Here is an 18,940-nt window from a genome sequence, read left to right on the forward strand (position 1 = left end):
CTCTCTTTGAACTCTCTTAAATCCTTTCTTAATTGCCTTACCATAAGCCATTCCCGTTTCCTGCTTCCTAAATCTATTGTTTTCTTTCTTCTTCCTCCTTGACTAGCTGCCTCGCCTGTTTTGTCAACTACCGATCCCGTTTCCTACCATCTTTTCCCTGTCTCATTGGGACAAACCTATCCTGAACCCAGTGCGTTTCCACATCTGTGCTTTCACCTTCGAACATCTGTTTCCAATTTATTCTTGCTAGTTCTTGCCTCATCCCATCATTATGAATCCTTCCCCAATTAAACACTTCCCCATTTTGTCTGCTTTTATCCTTGTCCATAGCAATGCTAAAGCTCAGGGATTTTCGGTCACTTTCACTGAAATGCTACCCCACTGAGAGGTCCACCACTTGATCAGGTTCATCTCTCATTGGCTGGTCCACACACTGTCAGGAAGCCTCCTTGAACATACCTGATAAATTCAGTCCCATCTTTTCCCTCTTGCAGTCAGGAGGTGCCAGTCAATATTAGAGCAGTTGAAGTCACCCATATCAACAACTCTGTAATTTCACCTCCACTCAAAAATCTGCTCGGTTATCTATTCCTCGTTTCACATAGAGTGCATCAGCCCCAAAATCAGACAGGTATATTTGTTTTAAATGTAAGGAAGCATCCTTTGCTGCATTGTGCACTATTTGGATGTAATTTTTGATAGATGTAGCAGAGCAAAGAAAATAGATTAATTAAATTAATATTTAATTAACTGTTATTTTTAAAATTACAACTGTTCTGGTTTTATTTTTCAGGCTTCAAGTTAGACACTGGTGCCTTTTTCATTGCACTGCTGACGTTGATCCAGGTGTCCATTACAGCCACATCTCTGGGATTGGCTGTTACAACTGGATTGAGTATCATTGGTGTTGCTCATCTCATTATTACTATAATATTTGTCGTCATGATTGTAAGTCACATTTCCCTGATTTATTACTGTTCCTCCAATGCCTTAGTTAAAATCCTTCAAACAGCCGCATAAAATGGGGTTAACTGGGCAATTTGCCCAGTTAGCACCTCAGTAATGTGGCAGTTAGAAAGGGTCCGATCTGGTCAACCCCATTGAAATCCAACTGGGTCCTTCACCTACCTCAGAGGTAGTCATGGAACCAAGTTAAACTTACCTAGGTCACGTCCACAGGCAATTTGAAGAGGAAAATGGCCGACCCACCTATTCCGGTGATGTCAGCACTTGCATGCACACGTCACCGGGCAGCCAGCATCTGAACATTGGACAGTACTTCTGGTGAGTGCGTGATACATCATTGCGGGGGCAGGATCCCCCTTAAATCGTCGGGTTGGTCATTTAATGGGTTGGTCATTTAATGGGTTGATCCCCCTGCGATTTGAAAGGTGCATCCAGCACCTTTGCCCCAGCAATCGCACTCAGGTCCCAGGAGGGCTACCCAGGTGCTGCAATTTAAAAGGGGCTTTTGTCACCTCTTCCCATCCTAAAATCTGTTCAACAACTAATCTTGTCCTCTTGTCCCTGAATGTAAACAAGGAGTGCAGATGCTAGTGGACTGGAACAATCCACTACATGTTCCCAATGTTGGGAGAGACTAGGACTAGAGGGCATAGTTTAAGTATACATGGAAGGCCCTTCAGGACGGAGATGAGGAAAAATATTTTTACCCAGAGAAGAGTATATCTGTGGAATGCTTTGCCGCAGAGGGTGGTAGGGGCAGATTCGCTGGATATGTTCAAATAGGAGTTAGATAAGGCTCTTGTGGGCAGAGGAGTTAAGGGTTATGGGGATAAGGCAGGGAATGGTTGATCAGCCATGATCTGAAAAATGGCAGTGGTGGCTCGACGGGCCAATTTGGCCTACATCAGCACCTACTGTCTATTGTCAAATGCTGAATGAACTCAGCAGGTCATGCAGCATCCATGGAAAGCACGAAGGTTAATGTGTGGATGCTACTGGGCCTGCTGAGTTCCTTCAGCACTTCTGTGTGTTGCTCTTGTACAAATAGTATTTTCATCTCTCATTCTCACTGCTAGCCTTTCTTCCTTCTTAGATGTTCCTATCAATGTGTAAAACTGAAATATTTAACAAAAGTTTTTAAAAAAGTGATTCTTTAGTGAAAGAAATTATGATTAAAGAATGAGAGAGGGGGCGTGGCAAGATGGCATAGAAGAAAGATGTGTGTTCCACCTTTCCCCAGCTGGATTATTAAATACCCGATTTTAAAAAGTATAAAAGTGGTTAAAAATAATATTTACAGTTTTTTGAATAACAGTGATTCATCATGGCTACCAATGTGAAGAAATCTAAAACTCAACTTCAGAAGAAATTACCATATAAAAGTATAGATGATTTGAGGCCTACCTGTACAGCTGAATCTACGGAGTTATTGTTGGGATTCTCCACACCTCAAAGGACTCCTGCCCGTTCAAGCTTGACCTCAGCGCCAATCCTGCAGTCATAAGATGGCGCCGGCACTTTGGTGAGTTCGGTCATAGCTGACCCGCGTGCACGTGAAGCCGTGCACATGGGCGGCCCAACCAACAAAGGGGCCCGTGAGCCCGCGACATTGCTGGGTGGCCCGGGGGCGCGCAGTGTAGCGTCGGAGGACGCTCTTGCGCATCCGGCGGTTCTACCGGGCATGTGCAGAGCATCTCGGGTCCGTGATCTTCTGGAAAAAATATGAGTTGTGGGGGAGTCCAAGCGCCAGCACCCCGATGTAGTCGGGGTGCGGAATCAGGTGTCTAGATCCGCAGCTGCACAGTCAAAGGACCTATGGTGACTGAAGGAGAAGTGGAACTTATTGGAATTTGCCCAGGAGGAGGAGCCTGCAGTTCAAGAAGGTAGACCTCAAAAAGTGGCTATGGAATCGGGATTGGACTCAGTAGTCACTGTTTTGGATGGGATTGCTTTCCAAATGGATAATATGTCAAAACAAATGTCATCTCAAATGACCCAAGGATTAATGAAGGTGAAAACAAAATTACATTGTGTGAAGAACTGTCAACTATGAAACAAGAAATTACTGTGGTTAAGAGTGATATTAACAGATGTATAAAATCTGTTGATATTGTACAAGATAACTTTAAAAAATTTGAAACATCCTTTTCTGAATGTCAAAATCAGGTGGAAAGCAATAAAGAAAAAGTGGAAAAAGTAGAAGGTTCTTTTGTAGATTGGGGGATTCAAAGAAGGGATTTATTGATGAAGATTGATTCATTGGAAAATCAAAGCCGGAGAAATAATGTGAAAATAGTTAGTCTTCCAGAGGACTTTGAAGGTTCTGATCCAATAAAAAAATTTAAGCATTGGATCCCAGAGGTACTGGGTAAAGAGCTTTTTCCTGAAGGTTTGGAACTGGATCAGGCCCATAGAGTGTTGAGGAAGAAACCACTTCCAGGACAAACACTGAGGGCAGTATTGATTCATTGTTTGAAATATCAAGATAGAGAAATTATTCAACAAATGGCGGTACAGAAAGCGCGGCAGAATCAATCCTTGATGATTCAAAATATTAGTGTTTTTTTGATGCCAATTTGAGTCAAGAGGTCATTAGAAGACGGCGGGAATTTAATTTGGCTAAAGATATGGTGAAAGGGCTATAAGTTTGCTTTTCGTTATCCTGCAATTTTGAAGGTTTTTTACGGAAACTTTCAATCTCAATTTTTTGAAAATGATCACGATGCCTTGGTTTTCGCTAATTCATTGCCAGAATTGCGAAGAAATGGGCAGTCTTCACCATCGTCTCCTAAGAGGAGGGTAAAAACAGAAATGGGAATGGGTATGGAAAGAAAAGAGCTGATACAAAGTCTTTGAAGATCCAGAACAATCATTGGGTGTGGAATCATTGGGTTGAATATATTTACTATATTTGATTGTTTTTAATTACATTATGAATGTGTATTTGGCTGGGGGGGTGGGGGCAGTGGATGACACTGAAAGCTTTGACTGTCATCTACACTAGTGGGTTTACCACACTCAGATCACCTTTGGGGATTTTTGGGGTTTTTTTAAATTTTATTGAGGGGTGGGTTTTTTTGTGTTTTTGAAGGATTATAAAGGGAAGTGTTATTTTATAGAGTGTAAATATATGAGTAGTTAGTAAAAATGTCTGCGATGAATTTTGCAACTTTTAATGTTCAGGGATTAAATAATCCAATTAAGCGAAAGAGGGTATTGGCTTATATAAAAAAAATGAAAATTGATATTGCCTTTTTACAAGAAACACATTTGTCTGAAAATGGACATTTGAAATTGAAAAGAGATTGGGTTGGACATGTGTTTTTTTCTTCTTTTAATTCTAAGGCAAGAGGGGTGGCGATTTTGATTCATAAAAATTTATCATTTGAATTGGAATCTTCAGAGGGAAATCTAGGTAGAGTTTTACGGGTGAATTGTAAAATGTTTGCTGAATCTTGGACTTTGCTTAATCTTTATGTGCCTAATATAGAAGATGAGCAGTTTATTTCAGAAGCTTTTTTATTGTTAACTTAAGCTAATGAAAATATTTTAGTTGGTGGAAATTTTAATAGTGTTTTGGAACCTTTATTGGATAGAATCCTGAAGAGTATAAGGAAATCAAAGATGGCAATACAGATCAAAACATTGATGAAAGATTTAAATCTGGTAGCTCTTTGGAGGAAGGTTAATCCTACAGAGAAAGATTTTTCTTTTTATTCATCACAACATGATTTGTTTTCTAGGATTTTTTTTGGGTATCAGCACACCTACAGGGTAGAGTACTGCAAGTTGAATATAAAAGTAGATTTCTATCAGACCATTCATTATTACTTTTCTCCTGTGAAAGTTCAGAAGCGGTACGTTCGTCGTATAGATGGAGGTTTAATGCAATGTTATTGAAAAAAACAGAGTTTGTTACTTTTGTTAAAGAGCATATCTCTTTATTTTAGACTGAGAATATTAATTCTGTGGATAGTTATTTTGTAATGTGTGGACGCGTTAAATGCTTATTTGAGGTGACAGGTTATTAGTTATTCTACGAAAGTTAAGAAACAATATATGGCAGAAAGTTTAAAGTTGGAAAACCAGATTGCTGAGTTAGAGAAAGATTTTCAGAAGGATGTGACCGAAGTCAAAAAAAGCTGCATTAGCGAAATTGAAATTACGTTATAATACTTTACAAAGTTATCAGTTCGAGTGTTTAATTAATCGAACTAAACAACGTTATTATGATTCGGGAGAAAGAGCTCATAAGGTATTTGCTTGGCAATTGAAAGCTGAACAGGCATCTCGGATTATTAATTCCATTAAAAAGAATTCAATAACTACCTTTAAGCCTCAGGAAATTAATGATCAGTTTTATTCATTCTATCAAAAATTATATACTTCTGAGGGGAAGCAGGATAATGGTTCTTTTGGATCTTATTTATCTAAATTAAGGTTACCAGTACTAGATGAGAAAGATATTCAAGAATTGGAATCTCCATTTACAGATTTTGAAATTAAGGAAGCTATACAGGAAATGCCAAATGGAAAGTCCCCAGGGGATGATGGATTTCCTGTGGAATTTTATAAATTTTTAATGATGATTTATCTAATGTATTTGGAGATGTGTTAAAACAAGTTACTGAAGAACAAAAGTTGCCAGAATCTTATTTAAGTGCCTTAATAATTGTTATTCCAAAAAAAGATAGAGATCCATTAAAAGTGTCTTCATATAGACCTATTTCTTTATTAAATGTAGATTATAAAATTATAGTCAAGGTATTAGCTAATAGACTTGCTACGTTGATACATACTTTTTATTAAGAACAGAAATGCATCAGATAATATTCTTCGATTAATTACTTTGGTCAATGCATTCCGAAAGCAGCATAACCATCCTATGGTGGTTTCACTAGATGCAGAAAAGGCTTTTGATGGGGAATTTTTATTTAAGGTGTTAGAAAAGTTTAAATTGGGCCCTTTTTTTATTGGTTTAAAGCTTTATATACGAACCCAATTGCTAGGGTGGTGACAAATGGTCAGATCTCTTTACCATTCATGTTGACTTGTTCAAGTCGGCAGGGTTGTCCATTGTCACCAGCCTTATTTGCATTGGCTATTGAACTATTAGCTCAGACTATTAGGCAAAATGATGAAATTAGAGGGATGAAGGCTATGATAAGATTAATTTATTTGCAGCTAATGTATTGATATACTTGACGGAACCAGTACGGTCGTTGAAGCATTTACAAGAGTGTTTGTCAAAATTTGGAGAACTGTCAGGATATAATGTTAATTGGAATAAAAGTGAAATTTTACCTCTTGGAATAGGAGATTATTCAGAATTTAAAATTATTACAAAATTAAGGTGGACAAATAAAATTAAATATTTAGGTGTGCTTGTAGATGTTAATTATCAGTCATTGTATCAGTTAAATTATGTCCCTATATTAAAACAGATTAAAGCAGATTTGATTAAGTGGAAGGATCTTCCATTGATTTTGATTGGTAGGATCAATTGTATTAAAATGAATATTTCCCTGAATTCAATATTTATTTCAGTCAATACTTTGTTTACTTTCAAAAGGTTTTTTCAGCATTTGAATAAGGTAGTATGAGAGTTTTTATGGAGTAAATTAGCTCGAGTGGCATTGTATAAACTTACATGGAAATATGCATTAGGTGGACTTCAGTTACCACGTTATCAAAATTATTATGAAGCGGCCCAGTTGAAGTTTATTAGTAGGTTGATGGGTCTAGATCAACCTCCTAGCTGGGCTAAGGTAGAAATGGCGTGCATTTCTGAGGTTGAGGTACATGAATTTATATTTCGTTGGAACTTGAATTTGTTACAGGAATATAATATGCCGGTATTGAAACATTTGTTAAAGATCTGGATTTTTAAAAATTAGGATTTTGGGATCAAAAGATAAATTCAATTTTAACCCCATTGTATAATAACTAACTTATTTATTTTTCAATGTTTATTAATTATTTAAAGAGTTGGGATTTTAAAGGTATAAAGACAATACAGGATTGTTTTGAAGAGGGTCAGTTTCTTTCTTTTAATCAATTGAGAGAGAGATTTGATATACCTGTAAATTCTTTGGTTGTGTATTACCAACTTAGAGCCTTGATAAAGGATAATTATGGTTGAGAGATGAATTTACCTACTTTGTCGAGATTTGAGTCTTTGATTTCATCTGTACCAAAGAAGGGTTATATTTCGGTTATGTACAATTTGTTACAAGATAATATGGATAAACAAGATTGGGATAAATCTAAACTTAAATGGGAAAGTGATTTAGTGTTTATTTTTCCTGAAGATGATTGGGTGGATATGTGTCAGGAAAATGTAGATAAGTTGACTAATTTTTTACATCAATTATATTTGACTCCGGAGAAACTAAAAAAATGTGGATTTAGTAATTTAGACTTATATTTTAAATGTGATACATGTATTGGAACTTTTTTACATGCTGTTTGGACGTGTTAAAGTTCAACCATTCTGGCAAGGAATTAAAGTGGTTTTGGAAAAATTGTATAAATTTACATTACCATTAGACCCAATGATTTACTTGGGTAATTTGATTTCATTGAGGGGATTAGGTTTGGATAAAATTCAAATTGCTTTTCTACGTTTGGTGTTATCAGTAGCACGTAAATGTGTTGTGAGTACTTGGAAAGACAATACAGAGATTAATTTTATTACATTGGCACAATGAATTGAAAACTTGTATTGTTATGGAAAAAAATTACCTATAATTTACATGATAATTATTCCTTTTTTTGTTAGTAAATGATCTCTGTATTTGGAATATATGCATTGAATTATTCTTAACATTTATAATTTTTTTTTGAATATAATTTATATTTTTGGCTCCCCTTAAGGAAGCTGGCTGAAGGGGTGGGAGGGCTGGTCTGGGGAATTTTTTAATTGTATTTTTTTGGTGATTTTATATTTTTTTTATTTTTTTGTTCTTTTTATATATTTGTAAAATTAATTTTTGATGATGATTGGACTGTATGTTATGTTTTTTCTATCTTTAAATAAAGTTTGAGGGAAAAAAGAATGAGAATATGGGTGATGTGATGATCATAAAGTTTTGCACTTGTTTCAAAGACAAAGAATACGCTGCAAATTGTTGGGCAACAAGAATCCAATGAAGTGAGAAACTTATGCATATAAGTAAAAAGAAAAACTGTAAAAACAAAAGGAGGAAGAATATACATTTAGTGTATAGCTGATTATGCTGATTATGAAGAAAATAATTTTGTAATATAATTTTTTATATGTAGCCTAACTGATGTATAAACATAACATTCTCACTCGTAGAAACAATGGTGAAAATAGTCTAAAGTGGAGCAGATATAAATCTTGAGGGAAAAATTATTAATATTGTACCATAGCTCTTAAAATTAATGTTGGAATGTTTCCCAGGAGTAATGATAAAGTATTTTTTATCATTATTTTTGATTCACATTTTTGGGCATAATTTTTACTGTTTATCTTGTTTTTGGATGAGGGATGATTACTGGATGCCCATAATTTATTGCTCATCCTTAATTGTCCCTGAGAAGATATTTATGAAACTGCTTCTTTCACCATTGTAGTCCTTTTAATTTTAATGAAACAGCACGCTAGAAGGCCTTCGGGCCATGAAACCTGGGCTGCCTAGTTAACCTACCAACCTCAACATGGTGGAGGTTGGGAGAAAACTGGAGCACCTGGAGGAAACCCACACAGTTACAGGAAGAATATGCAAATTCCTTACAGATATCACAGGTCACCAGTGCTGTAATAGAGTTGCCCTAACCATGTCGCCTCTACATTAACCATGCCAACTTGGTGAAGGTGCGCCCATGGTGCTAATTGGCAGAAGGATAGGGGCTGTGTTCCAATGCACCTTCTGCCCTTATGGATATTGAGTTTTGGAGATGCCAAGTAAATGACTTTCATGGATTTTGAAGATGGTGCACAAGGCATTGTTGGAGGAGGGACTGTGCAGTAGGGTTGATATGGTTGTGACCTTAGGCTACCAACTCTTTGTCATTGTTTCCAGCTATTTTCCGGCCTCCTGGTAAATCTGCCAAGTGTTGTAAATTGGTTGTCTTGGCTGCAATATTTGAGTATTCCTCATTATGGTCTCACAGTAAGTACCCAGGAATTAATAGTTCTTTAAGACTTCCCCCACTGGTCCTATCCCAATCTTTTCCTCCCCAATCCTTTTCCTACTGTAAATGTTTTCACTCTATTTTTAAAAGTTTAAATGACTTTCCTAACTTTGGTAAATGGTTCCAAAATAGGAAATGAGAAGTAATTTTCAGCGGGTACTAAAAAAGATAAATCAGGGCACTTTTTGAAGATTGAAAGTTGAAATAGTGTAAATTAAAAGAGACAAGAAAAGCAACGTAATTGAATGGTGTCCAGAGGTTGATATTCTTAAAGCCTTGGTTAGAGCATCCATGGAGTTATGAGCAATCCTGGGCAGCACACTTTTGGAAAAATATACTACGTAACCTGCAGGCAGTGCAATGTAGATTTTGCAGGATGATATCTAGATTTCCATACAAATTAAGAAGAGAGGTATAATATAACAAAGAATTTTGAAGATCTGACCTACATTTTCAAAATGTTAAGTAGAAGATTTAAGGTAATGCATAAATCCATATCTGCTGGGGGTAGTTGAGGATTGGGGGTTAGAGTTGAAATATTAAACTTGGGCATTTAGAGAGTGGTTAGAAAAACCCACTGCCATAAAGGCTGATGGAAGGGTTTGAATGGTAGATGAAAATAATGATTTTAACTTTAATTTAGATTTACAGCAAGATAATAGGCCCTTCTGGCCCATGAACCCATGCCACCCAAAGATACCCATGGTGTAACCAAAGTGATAAGTTGCTAGAAACATATCAATCAAGCCAAAATGTTAGAAAGAATATGGGGGGAAAAATAAAATCTTATATCAGCCATGTAATTGAATGGTATAACCAGATTTAAAGAACTAATTGGATTCATAATCTTGTGTTTTAGTGAGAACTTACAATACACAGTATACAAGTGCATCTAAAAATAATCAGAATTCAGTTTATTGTCACAAATATGTGTCACAAAACGTATTGTTTTGCAGAAGCAGTATTGTGGAGAACAAGGTGTGCAAAATTACTATAAATTACAATTATGTAAATACAAGTCAACTGAATAGAAAATATTTTCAGGGCTGGACGGAAAGTTGGTGAGAGTGGATGAATTGGGGAGTTGTACCAAAAATCATTATGTATGGACGAGATGAGCCTTAAATCTTTCTTCCTTCCGAATGGTGTAATTGAATCATTTGATGATATGGTCATAAACCATAATCAGCCATGAGACAGTTTTAAACTTTTGGTGAAGTGTTCTGGACAGCAGAGATGGTAGATTTAGAAGTGAAAACACAACGCTGGAGAAACTCAGCAGGTCAAACAGTGTCCTTTATATAGCAAAGGTAAAGATACATGAGCAACGATTTGGGCTTGAGCTTGATTAAGGGCTTTCTTACTTTGATGAAGGGCTCAAGCTTGAAACGTTGTTCATGTATCTTTACCTTTGCTATATAAAGGACACTGTTTGACCTGCTAAGTTTCCCCAGCATTGTGTTTTCACTTCAACTGCAGTGTCTGCAGACTTTTGTGTTTTACTTCATGGTAAACTTTTTTTTTGCCGTCAAGATCTTTTGGTGAAACTATCAGAATAATTGCTTTGGTTTTCCACAGGCTCTGGAGGTGAATGAATTTGTGGGTCTGAAGTTTTGTAATATTTCTGAATTGATATCTTCTCCAAGAACAAAAATTGATGGAACGCTTCCTGAAGTGATGTAAGTATAAACAAAACAAAACCTATAGAACAATAAATGGAAAAGACTAATTTCATTTCCCAAAGATCAGTTGTATCCTATCATTTTCTGACAAACCTATTGGATCTCTTCCCAATTTGAGCAGTACACTGACAAATAAGAGGGAAGGAAGGAAAGTGTGGAGAGAATGTCTGAGAGGAATCCACCAGAGAGGGGAATGACTGAGTTTGGAAAGATGTCATACTTATTTCCAGATTCCTTTATTGTCATGTAATAATACAGAACTTGTTACATTACAAGAAATTGCCTTTTGCCTACCATAAGGCGGACAAAAAGTTGCCATTAGTGTTCCCCGACATCCCTTACAGTACGAGAGAGAGAGAGAGTCACCGAGTGGAGGATATGCCTCCAGCATGCCTGCAGCTCTACAGCCGCACAGACTCCTGTTTGATCTTCAACAATCTGAGCTCCAGATAAAGCCTCCGATGCCATCGGGTAGCCTTCAGGGCCAAAAGCCCTTCAGTGCCCTCAACCTCCTCTTGAATTCCAGCTCCTCCACTACCTGGTTCCCATGAGCCAGTCTCCAACAGCCTGCACCCTGTATCAGTACCTCAGCCATTGAGCCCATCGCTGGTCTGGTGCCATTGTCACCTTCCATTTAGGTTCCTTCATCAACTGACCTCCTTGCTGTTCTGCTGCCATGGTCACCATCCTTCAAGGTCCTCTGCTTCTCCTCCTCAGTAGGGGAGGGAGGTGGGTGTTCTCCCCAATTCTGGTGCCCTATGCTGGTCTGCTGTTCCCTGGACTCTGCAACGCCATGTGGCCGCCGCCTAGGAAAGGCACCGCCACAGACGTGCGGTTGCAGGATTTTGGTTTAAAAACACCGTTGGCTCCTCTGACAGGTCATTAAATTCATTATGGGGCTGCCAGGAATTGGACCATGCAGTTGAACCCCTCAGAGCAGTGCTGTGTCTCCGCGCTATCGGGTCCACATCAGCAGCAGGGCTGCTGTAATAGCAGCTCCGGCAGCGCCATTTTTTTGTTTATTTTTTTTAATGACCATGAGAGTGAGCCTCAAGATAGTACCAACACTCAAAGTTCAGTCTCTGAACACTTTCCAAATGTGGTAGAAGTTGACTTCATAAATATGTACAGCATGCAAACGGGCCTTCAACCCAACTCATTCCTGGCAACCAATTTGTATGCATACCTAAATTAGTCATGAACATGTCCAAATGCCTGTGGCATGTCATAAATTAACTCCTCTCTACCATTTCTGTGTGGAAAAATTTACCTCTCAGGTCCCCTGTAAATCTTTCACTCTCACCTTAAGTCTATGCCCTCTCGTTTTAGATTCCTGAACCCTAGGATAAAATATGACTCTCCCCCCCACCCCCCCGCCTCATCTTTGCACCCCCACCTTGGCCTTCACATGGGGAAAGCAGTCCCAGTCAATCCAATCTCCTTCCAACAGAATTCCTCCAATCCTAATAATGCCCTAGTGCAACAGTTCTCCTTTTTTATTTCCATTCACATACCACTTTGTAATCCCTTACTAATAACTACAGAGCACCTATGGCATAGGTAGTATGTGAGTAGAAAAAATGGTTGAGAACCACTGTCCTAGTGAATCTATTCTGCACCTTCTCTTGCTTAATTACTGTTGTGTGGAAAGGGAAACAAGTTTGATGGGTTCCGAGAGCAACAAGTCTAGACACAGGCTGAACACAGGAATGATCTTTATTGAAAGACATGTAAGGGGATTCCAACAGGGATAGCACACTAATTACTCTCAATCACACAACACAGTATAATCAGTCACATGGGTCTCAACTGCTTACAGTCATACAAGCACAGTACAACGCAGTCACATCACATACAATGATTACAGATACCAGCAACTGTTTATACAGACTTGTGTCACAACCAAGGACTACAGTATGCTGCCTGCCATTCCTTGTCTAATGTGGAATGCGATCTACAACACTACAACAATATATAGCAGCCCTGATCCTTGTGCACATCTGACCAACGATTCGTCCAGTGTTGTCCATGGTTCATGCCCTGGAGTGGAGCAGGGTTCGTTTCAGGGCTGAAGAGCAAAGGAGGAAGAGCTACTCCACATGGTGGACTTTATAGTACAGTAAGCTGGAGGGTCCAGCCAGGTAATCACTAGGTGATTAAAGGGGCCAATGGTTAGGTGAGCGGGGTCCAACCTTAATTAGCCAGTGATGCAACCTCCCACTAGTACTCACTGGTAGGGTCACATGACAGGTGAGATTCTCCACACTATATTTACATCTTAAAATAACACACTCACACGCATGTGTATATGGGCATGTTCTGTGAATGTTATATTCGTAACTTAAATTCTATCCTATTTTGTAAAGTTCAGTGGGGACAGTAGAATGTTGTCTTGAGGAACTGTTTGAATACCAACTAGAAGATATACTGGAAGCCTTGTGGTGTCTTTAAGAACATTTTTTCAATAGAAGAAATTGGAAAAATAAGTGAAATTGGATTATTTTTCTCAGATGATAGCAATTTAGAAAGATTTTGAGGGCACATTCAAAATTTTATGAGGTACTGATCATGAAATGAAAAGAAATAAGACCTTGAAGTTGTAGGATGGTGAGAAGCCAGAAGAAATGTTTAATGTAATTCTCAACAAAGAGCAGGGATTTGTCACTGAGTTATGATCATCTTGAAATCTGTGGTTAGATAGGGCAATAGAAGCAGGTGCAGGAGCAGTCTTCAGAAGGGATTTGAATAAATACTTGCTTAAGGAAAAGGCCAGATTGCAGTCTTGTGGGGGGAGAAAAACAAGAGCAGCAAAACTACATTTTGTCTATATTCCACACAAGCCATCTCCCACCTCTTAATTTAACTCTCAACATACTGTCATTATCGTTCTCTCCTGTGATTATCTGGCTTTTCCTAAATTCAGTCTGTGCTGTTGCCAGCTATTCCTATGGTTCTTCTTTGGCTTGGCTTCGCGGACGAAGATTTATGGAGGGGTAATGTCCACGTCAGCTGCAGGCTCGTTTGTGGCTGACAAGTCCAATGCGGGACAGGCAGACACAGTTGCAGCGGTTGCAGGGGAAAATTGGTTGGTTGGGGTTGGGTGTTGGGTTTTTCCTCCTTTGCCTTTTGTCAGTGAGGTGGGCTCTGCGGTCTTCTTCAAAGGAGGTTGCTGCCCGCCAAACTGTGAGGCGCCAAGATGCACGGTTTGAGGCGTTATCAGCCCACTGGCGGTGGTCAATGTGGCAGGCACCAAGAGATTTCTTTAGGCAGTCCTTGTACCTCTTCTTTCGTGCACCTCTGTCACGGTGGCCAGTGGAGAGCTCGCCATATAACACCATCTTGGGAAGGCGATGGTCCTCCATTCTGGAAACGTGACCCACCCAGCGCAGTTGGATCTTCAGCAGCGTGGATTCGATGCTGTCGGCCTCTGCCATCTCGAGTACTTCGATGTTAGGGATGAAGTCACTCCAATGGATGTTGAGGATGGAGCGGAGACAACGCTGGTGGAAGCGTTCTAGGAGCCGTAGGTGATGCCGGTAGAGGACCAGTCTATTCCTATGGTAGTACATGTTCAATTCTCATGAGTTCCCAATTGTAGTCATCAGTAATATTCTACGTTGCAACAGGGATTGCCCTTTTCTTTAAAAGAATTAACTTTTGTCTTTCTAAATGTTACTGCAGACTTTGGACTCCCAAAAGATAGCAACAGAATTGCAACAGCCTTATTGTTAGAAACATTTTATTACATTGGGCATCAGCCTTGCCTAACAGCTTTTTTCAGTTGACTATAACTCATTTTTAAATCTCTGCTCTTTATTTCCAGTTCGGTTAAACATTTCCTCTGGTTAATCATCATCCTATAAATGCAAGCATTTTTTTTTCTTTTACCATCAGTAATTTAAAGTTTTGAATGTGCCCACCGAATCTTCCAAAATTGATGTCGTTTGACAAAAATAACTGACAGTAACTTCTCTCATTTCCCCAATTAGTTCAATCTAAAATAGCATAAACATCTGAAAGTTTAAAGCACCCAATTATGTAGAAATATCATTCAAAATTATTTATTTTTACTCAAAAGAGAACATCTTTACAGATATGATCACTGTCCTTGTATTTATGGATGAAGAGTATTGCTGGAAATTTGAGATGCTCACTTGATCTCAATAAATTTTCAACCAAGCTTTTGTGATTTTTTTTCTTTTTTTTGGGATCCACTGGACTTGAGTTCATCCAAAACTGCTGTTCGTATCCCAACGTACCAGAAAGCTTCACCTGTCAGTATTGCCACCTGATCTGCAGAATCTCTATTGGCCTTTTTGATTTCAAATCCCTTCCTACAAAGTTCTTCAATTATGTAGTCCTTAGCAATCTCTCCACTTTTCCAGTTCTGATTCCTTGCGCATCTGCATTTTGCCTTGCCCAACCATTGAAGACCAGTTCTCAAATCTTTCAAATCAGTTACTCAATTTTGTCCTTTATCTTACCTTAAATGCTCAACCAAGCATTTGGTTACATGCATTAATTCCTTCGTTTGTAACCCTTGATTTCCCTACAAAACATATGAGGATATTTTACTGAGATAAGGTAAAATTAAATTGAAGTTGTCTTTTCAGCGGTGGTGAATGCTGGTCACATTTTCCAGTCAACCAAATCTACGTGTTCAAATAATGTAATACACAAACGAGCTGGAGAAACTTAGCAGGTCATACAGCATAGGAAGTAAAGGATAACCAACGTTTCAAGCATGGGCTCTGTCCCTCGTCAGGTATAAGCAAAACAGGCAAGCACCTGAATGAAAAGGTGATGGGGTGGGGGGGCGAGAAGGAGAGGGAGGAATGGGCAGGGGGAGAAGCACAGGCCAACAGATAAGAGGTCATAGGTGGATAGAGGTGGGAGGGTAGAAGTGATAAAGGGAGAGAGCAGAAGGATAGCTCTGATAGGATAGGGAAGGGAAAGGAGTGGGGAAAGGGGAAAGGTGACAGAGGGATTGGGAAAGAGAGTGTCTTGGAGGGGGAAGTTAACGGAAATTGGAGGTCATTGTTAATGCCATCTGGTTGGAGAGGGCCAAGACAGAATATAAGGTGTTGTTCCTCCATTTTGGGAGAAGCCTCATTTTGACAGTACAATGGATAGACATGTCGGGTTGGGAATTTCTGAGGGATACCTATCCAAATAATGCATTTGTTATGAATAAAATGCCTTGTATTTTAGATGTACTGGAGAGCAATTTCTTGAGAAACAAGGGATTGAAGCAAGCAGATGGGCCTTGTGGCAGAACCACCTGGCAATGGCATTGATGATGCTCATTTTATTTACGATTTCTTACTTAAAGCTCCGATTTATGAAGAAATTCTCATAGTTATTGTACAAATAGGTGAGGCTAAATTTGTTTTGGCTGATATTTTGTATGTTCCTAATTTGTGTTAGATGTTGCCAAAAATTATATTTTTTAAATGTTAAATGATTTGTCACTCGTGTTAAGTAAGAAAATTGCATTTCACAGTTTCTGTGTGGATGTACATTTGTCACCAATTTCACAACTCAGGGATTTCATGCTGTCGCAATGAAGAACAAATAAATGCTTGTTGGTCTTGCAAACGAACAGGCATTTATTGTACATTAGACGTCACTGTTGGACATATTCCCAGTTCCTTTCGAATGATGGCCACCATACAGCCCGCTCTACCACCATTCATCTGGTGCATTTTCTTCACTCAGTTATTCAGAAGCCAATCACGTAAAAGCAGAGATTGCCAGAACACTAGCTGTTACACAGCATCTCTGGGGAGGTGGGTGGGGGGGGTGGGGGGGGTGGGGGGGAAGAGCTGAGTTAATGTTTCCGATCCATGACTTCTCACCAGAATGAGCCTCAATGGCTGAGGAACTTTAGCAATTTCAGTTTTTCTTACGGACTTTCTGCAGTCTTTTTTTGTTTTTCATTATTAATGCAACTGGGAACAGGAATAGACCATATAACCCAATGTGCCTATAATGCCATTCAAGATCTTGGCAGGACCTCTTCCATCTCCATATCTCTTCATGATCCCTATTTCATTTGATCCCCAGCATCTAATTATATATTGATTGCTATATATTCAGTACTTTAGCAACTGTCAGGTCTCTGGAGTTACGAATCCCAAAGATTTAGTCTTTTCAGGACAGAACTTTTCTTCATCTATGTCACCGAGTTCTATAATTTTCAGCATGTACTGTCAGACACCCAGACCCCTTTATTTTTTTTAAGTAAGATCACCTGTCATTCAGAACTCAAGAGGTTATGCCCATTTTACCCAAACACTGCTTGTACAACCCCTCAACCCAGAACTCAATCTGTTGACATTTATGCTTCACAGCCTCCATGGTAGGCACTTCCTTGATGTCTGACTATTTTAATGCCACTTGGGGAACTCCTTACTATTCCCCCAAATGCTGGCATCTAAATGAAGTGCCAAGTTATATGAGGAAGAATGCTGTTGCCTTGTTTTAAAATATATATACTTTTGAGATTTAAAAAATTGTACCTGAAAACAAAGTATGATTATGAGAACAAAAATTATGTTTAATGCAATGTTTATAAGATTTTCTTTGAATTATATATTGGTAATTATTTTAAATCAGCTGGTTTAATATGAATGTGATCGTCTTATTGAATGGATGTTTGCATTTAAAAATTGAACATTCAGTGGATCTTTATGGCTTTCACTTGATCTATGATTGCACACAGCTCAAATGCAAAGTAAAGTGGCTACAACATTCTTGGTTTCTGAACTGATTCCTTTGAGCACCTCACCACCACACCACAATTTTATTAGATTCCCTACTTTCCTTCAAGATTTGTAAGAACAAGGAGTAGGAATAGACCATGTGACCCTTTGTGCCTGCTTGGCATTTCATCTAATAAGAAAATGATGAAATTGCTTATCACTTCCTCACCCTCATGGTGCCATTTTCCAGCATTTCCCATTTCCTCTAATTCCCTGAATATACAGAAATGCATGTTGATAATCCTTCCTTTCCTTTGGCTTGGCTTCGCGGACGAAGATTTATGGGGGGGGTAAATGTCCACGTCAGCTGCAGGCTCGATTGTGGCTGACAAGTCCGATGCGGGACAGGCTGACACGGTTGCAGCGGTTGCAGGGGAAAATTGGTTGGTTGGGGTTGGGTGTTGGGTTTTTCCTCCTTTGTCTTGTCAGTGAGGTGGGCTCTGCGGTTTTCTTCAAAGGAGGTTGCTGCCCGCCGAACTGTGAGGCGCCAAGATGCACGGTTTGAGGCGATATCAGCCCACTGGCGGTGGTCAATGTGGCAGGCACCAAGAGATTTCTTTAGGCAGTCCTTGTACCTCTTCTTTGGTACACCTCTGTCACGGTGGCCAGTGGAGAGCTCGCCATATAACACGATCTTGGGAAGGCGATGGTCCTCCATTCTGGAGACGTGACCCAACCAGCGCAGCTGGATCTTCAGCAGCGTGGACTCGATGCTGTCGGCCTCTGCCATCTCGAGTACTTCGATGTTAGGGATGAAGGCGCTCCAATGAATGTTGAGGATGGAGCGGAGACAACGCTGGTGGAAGCGTTCTAGGAGCCATGTTGATAATAATGCAACGACTAACCCTCCACAGTAAAACGTTCCATCCTTTGGGGTGAAGAAACTTTTCCTCATCTCAATTCTGCACGGCTTTCTCCTTATTTTGAAACAGAAGCCCTGATCTGAGACTCTTCAGCTGGAGAAACATCATCCTATATCTATCCTGTCAAGCCTTTTCACAAGATCTCCTGTTATTCTTCTACATACCAGAGAATACAGGCCTGGTCTACTCATTCACCTCTTGTACTTCAAACTTGCTATTTCAAGATAAAGAGACTGTGGCCCTGTACAATTGCAGTAACATACTATGCCTCCTTCTCATTACTTGTATGTATGTTGCCCTTCAGTGACTTCCTTTGATCATCAACATTTCCTAATCTCTCTCCATTCATTTAGTCCGAATAGGTATTTGTTCTGTATTTTTGTCATCTCAAGCTTTTTACTCTGCCATGTCTTTTAATAGTTAATCTTATTTTGTCTTCCACGGCCATTACAAATTTTGTCTGGAATTCTCTAACCTGGGAAGTGGTTGAGGCTGCCTCATTAAA

General features: G+C 39.1%; 1 protein-coding gene across 2 annotated transcripts in view; it reads left to right on the forward strand.

The window, feature by feature from the left end:
• The window catches only part of LOC138757764 (broad substrate specificity ATP-binding cassette transporter ABCG2-like), a 116,339-nt gene extending 98,776 nt beyond the window's left edge, over positions 1 to 17,563 (forward strand). For both annotated transcript variants that reach the window (XM_069925599.1, XM_069925598.1), the window contains exons 13-16: positions 794 to 948; positions 9,015 to 9,104; positions 10,705 to 10,805; positions 16,020 to 17,563. In XM_069925599.1, coding sequence (XP_069781700.1) covers positions 794 to 948; positions 9,015 to 9,104; positions 10,705 to 10,805; positions 16,020 to 16,167 — 494 coding nt within the window. In that variant the 3' untranslated portion in view covers positions 16,168 to 17,563. The remainder of the gene's footprint in view (positions 1 to 793; positions 949 to 9,014; positions 9,105 to 10,704; positions 10,806 to 16,019) is intronic.
• Positions 17,564 to 18,940: the final 1,377 nt, after the last annotated feature.

The sequence above is a fragment of the Narcine bancroftii genome, chromosome 3 (assembly GCF_036971445.1).
Source record: "Narcine bancroftii isolate sNarBan1 chromosome 3, sNarBan1.hap1, whole genome shotgun sequence".
NCBI lineage: Eukaryota > Metazoa > Chordata > Chondrichthyes > Torpediniformes > Narcinidae > Narcine > Narcine bancroftii.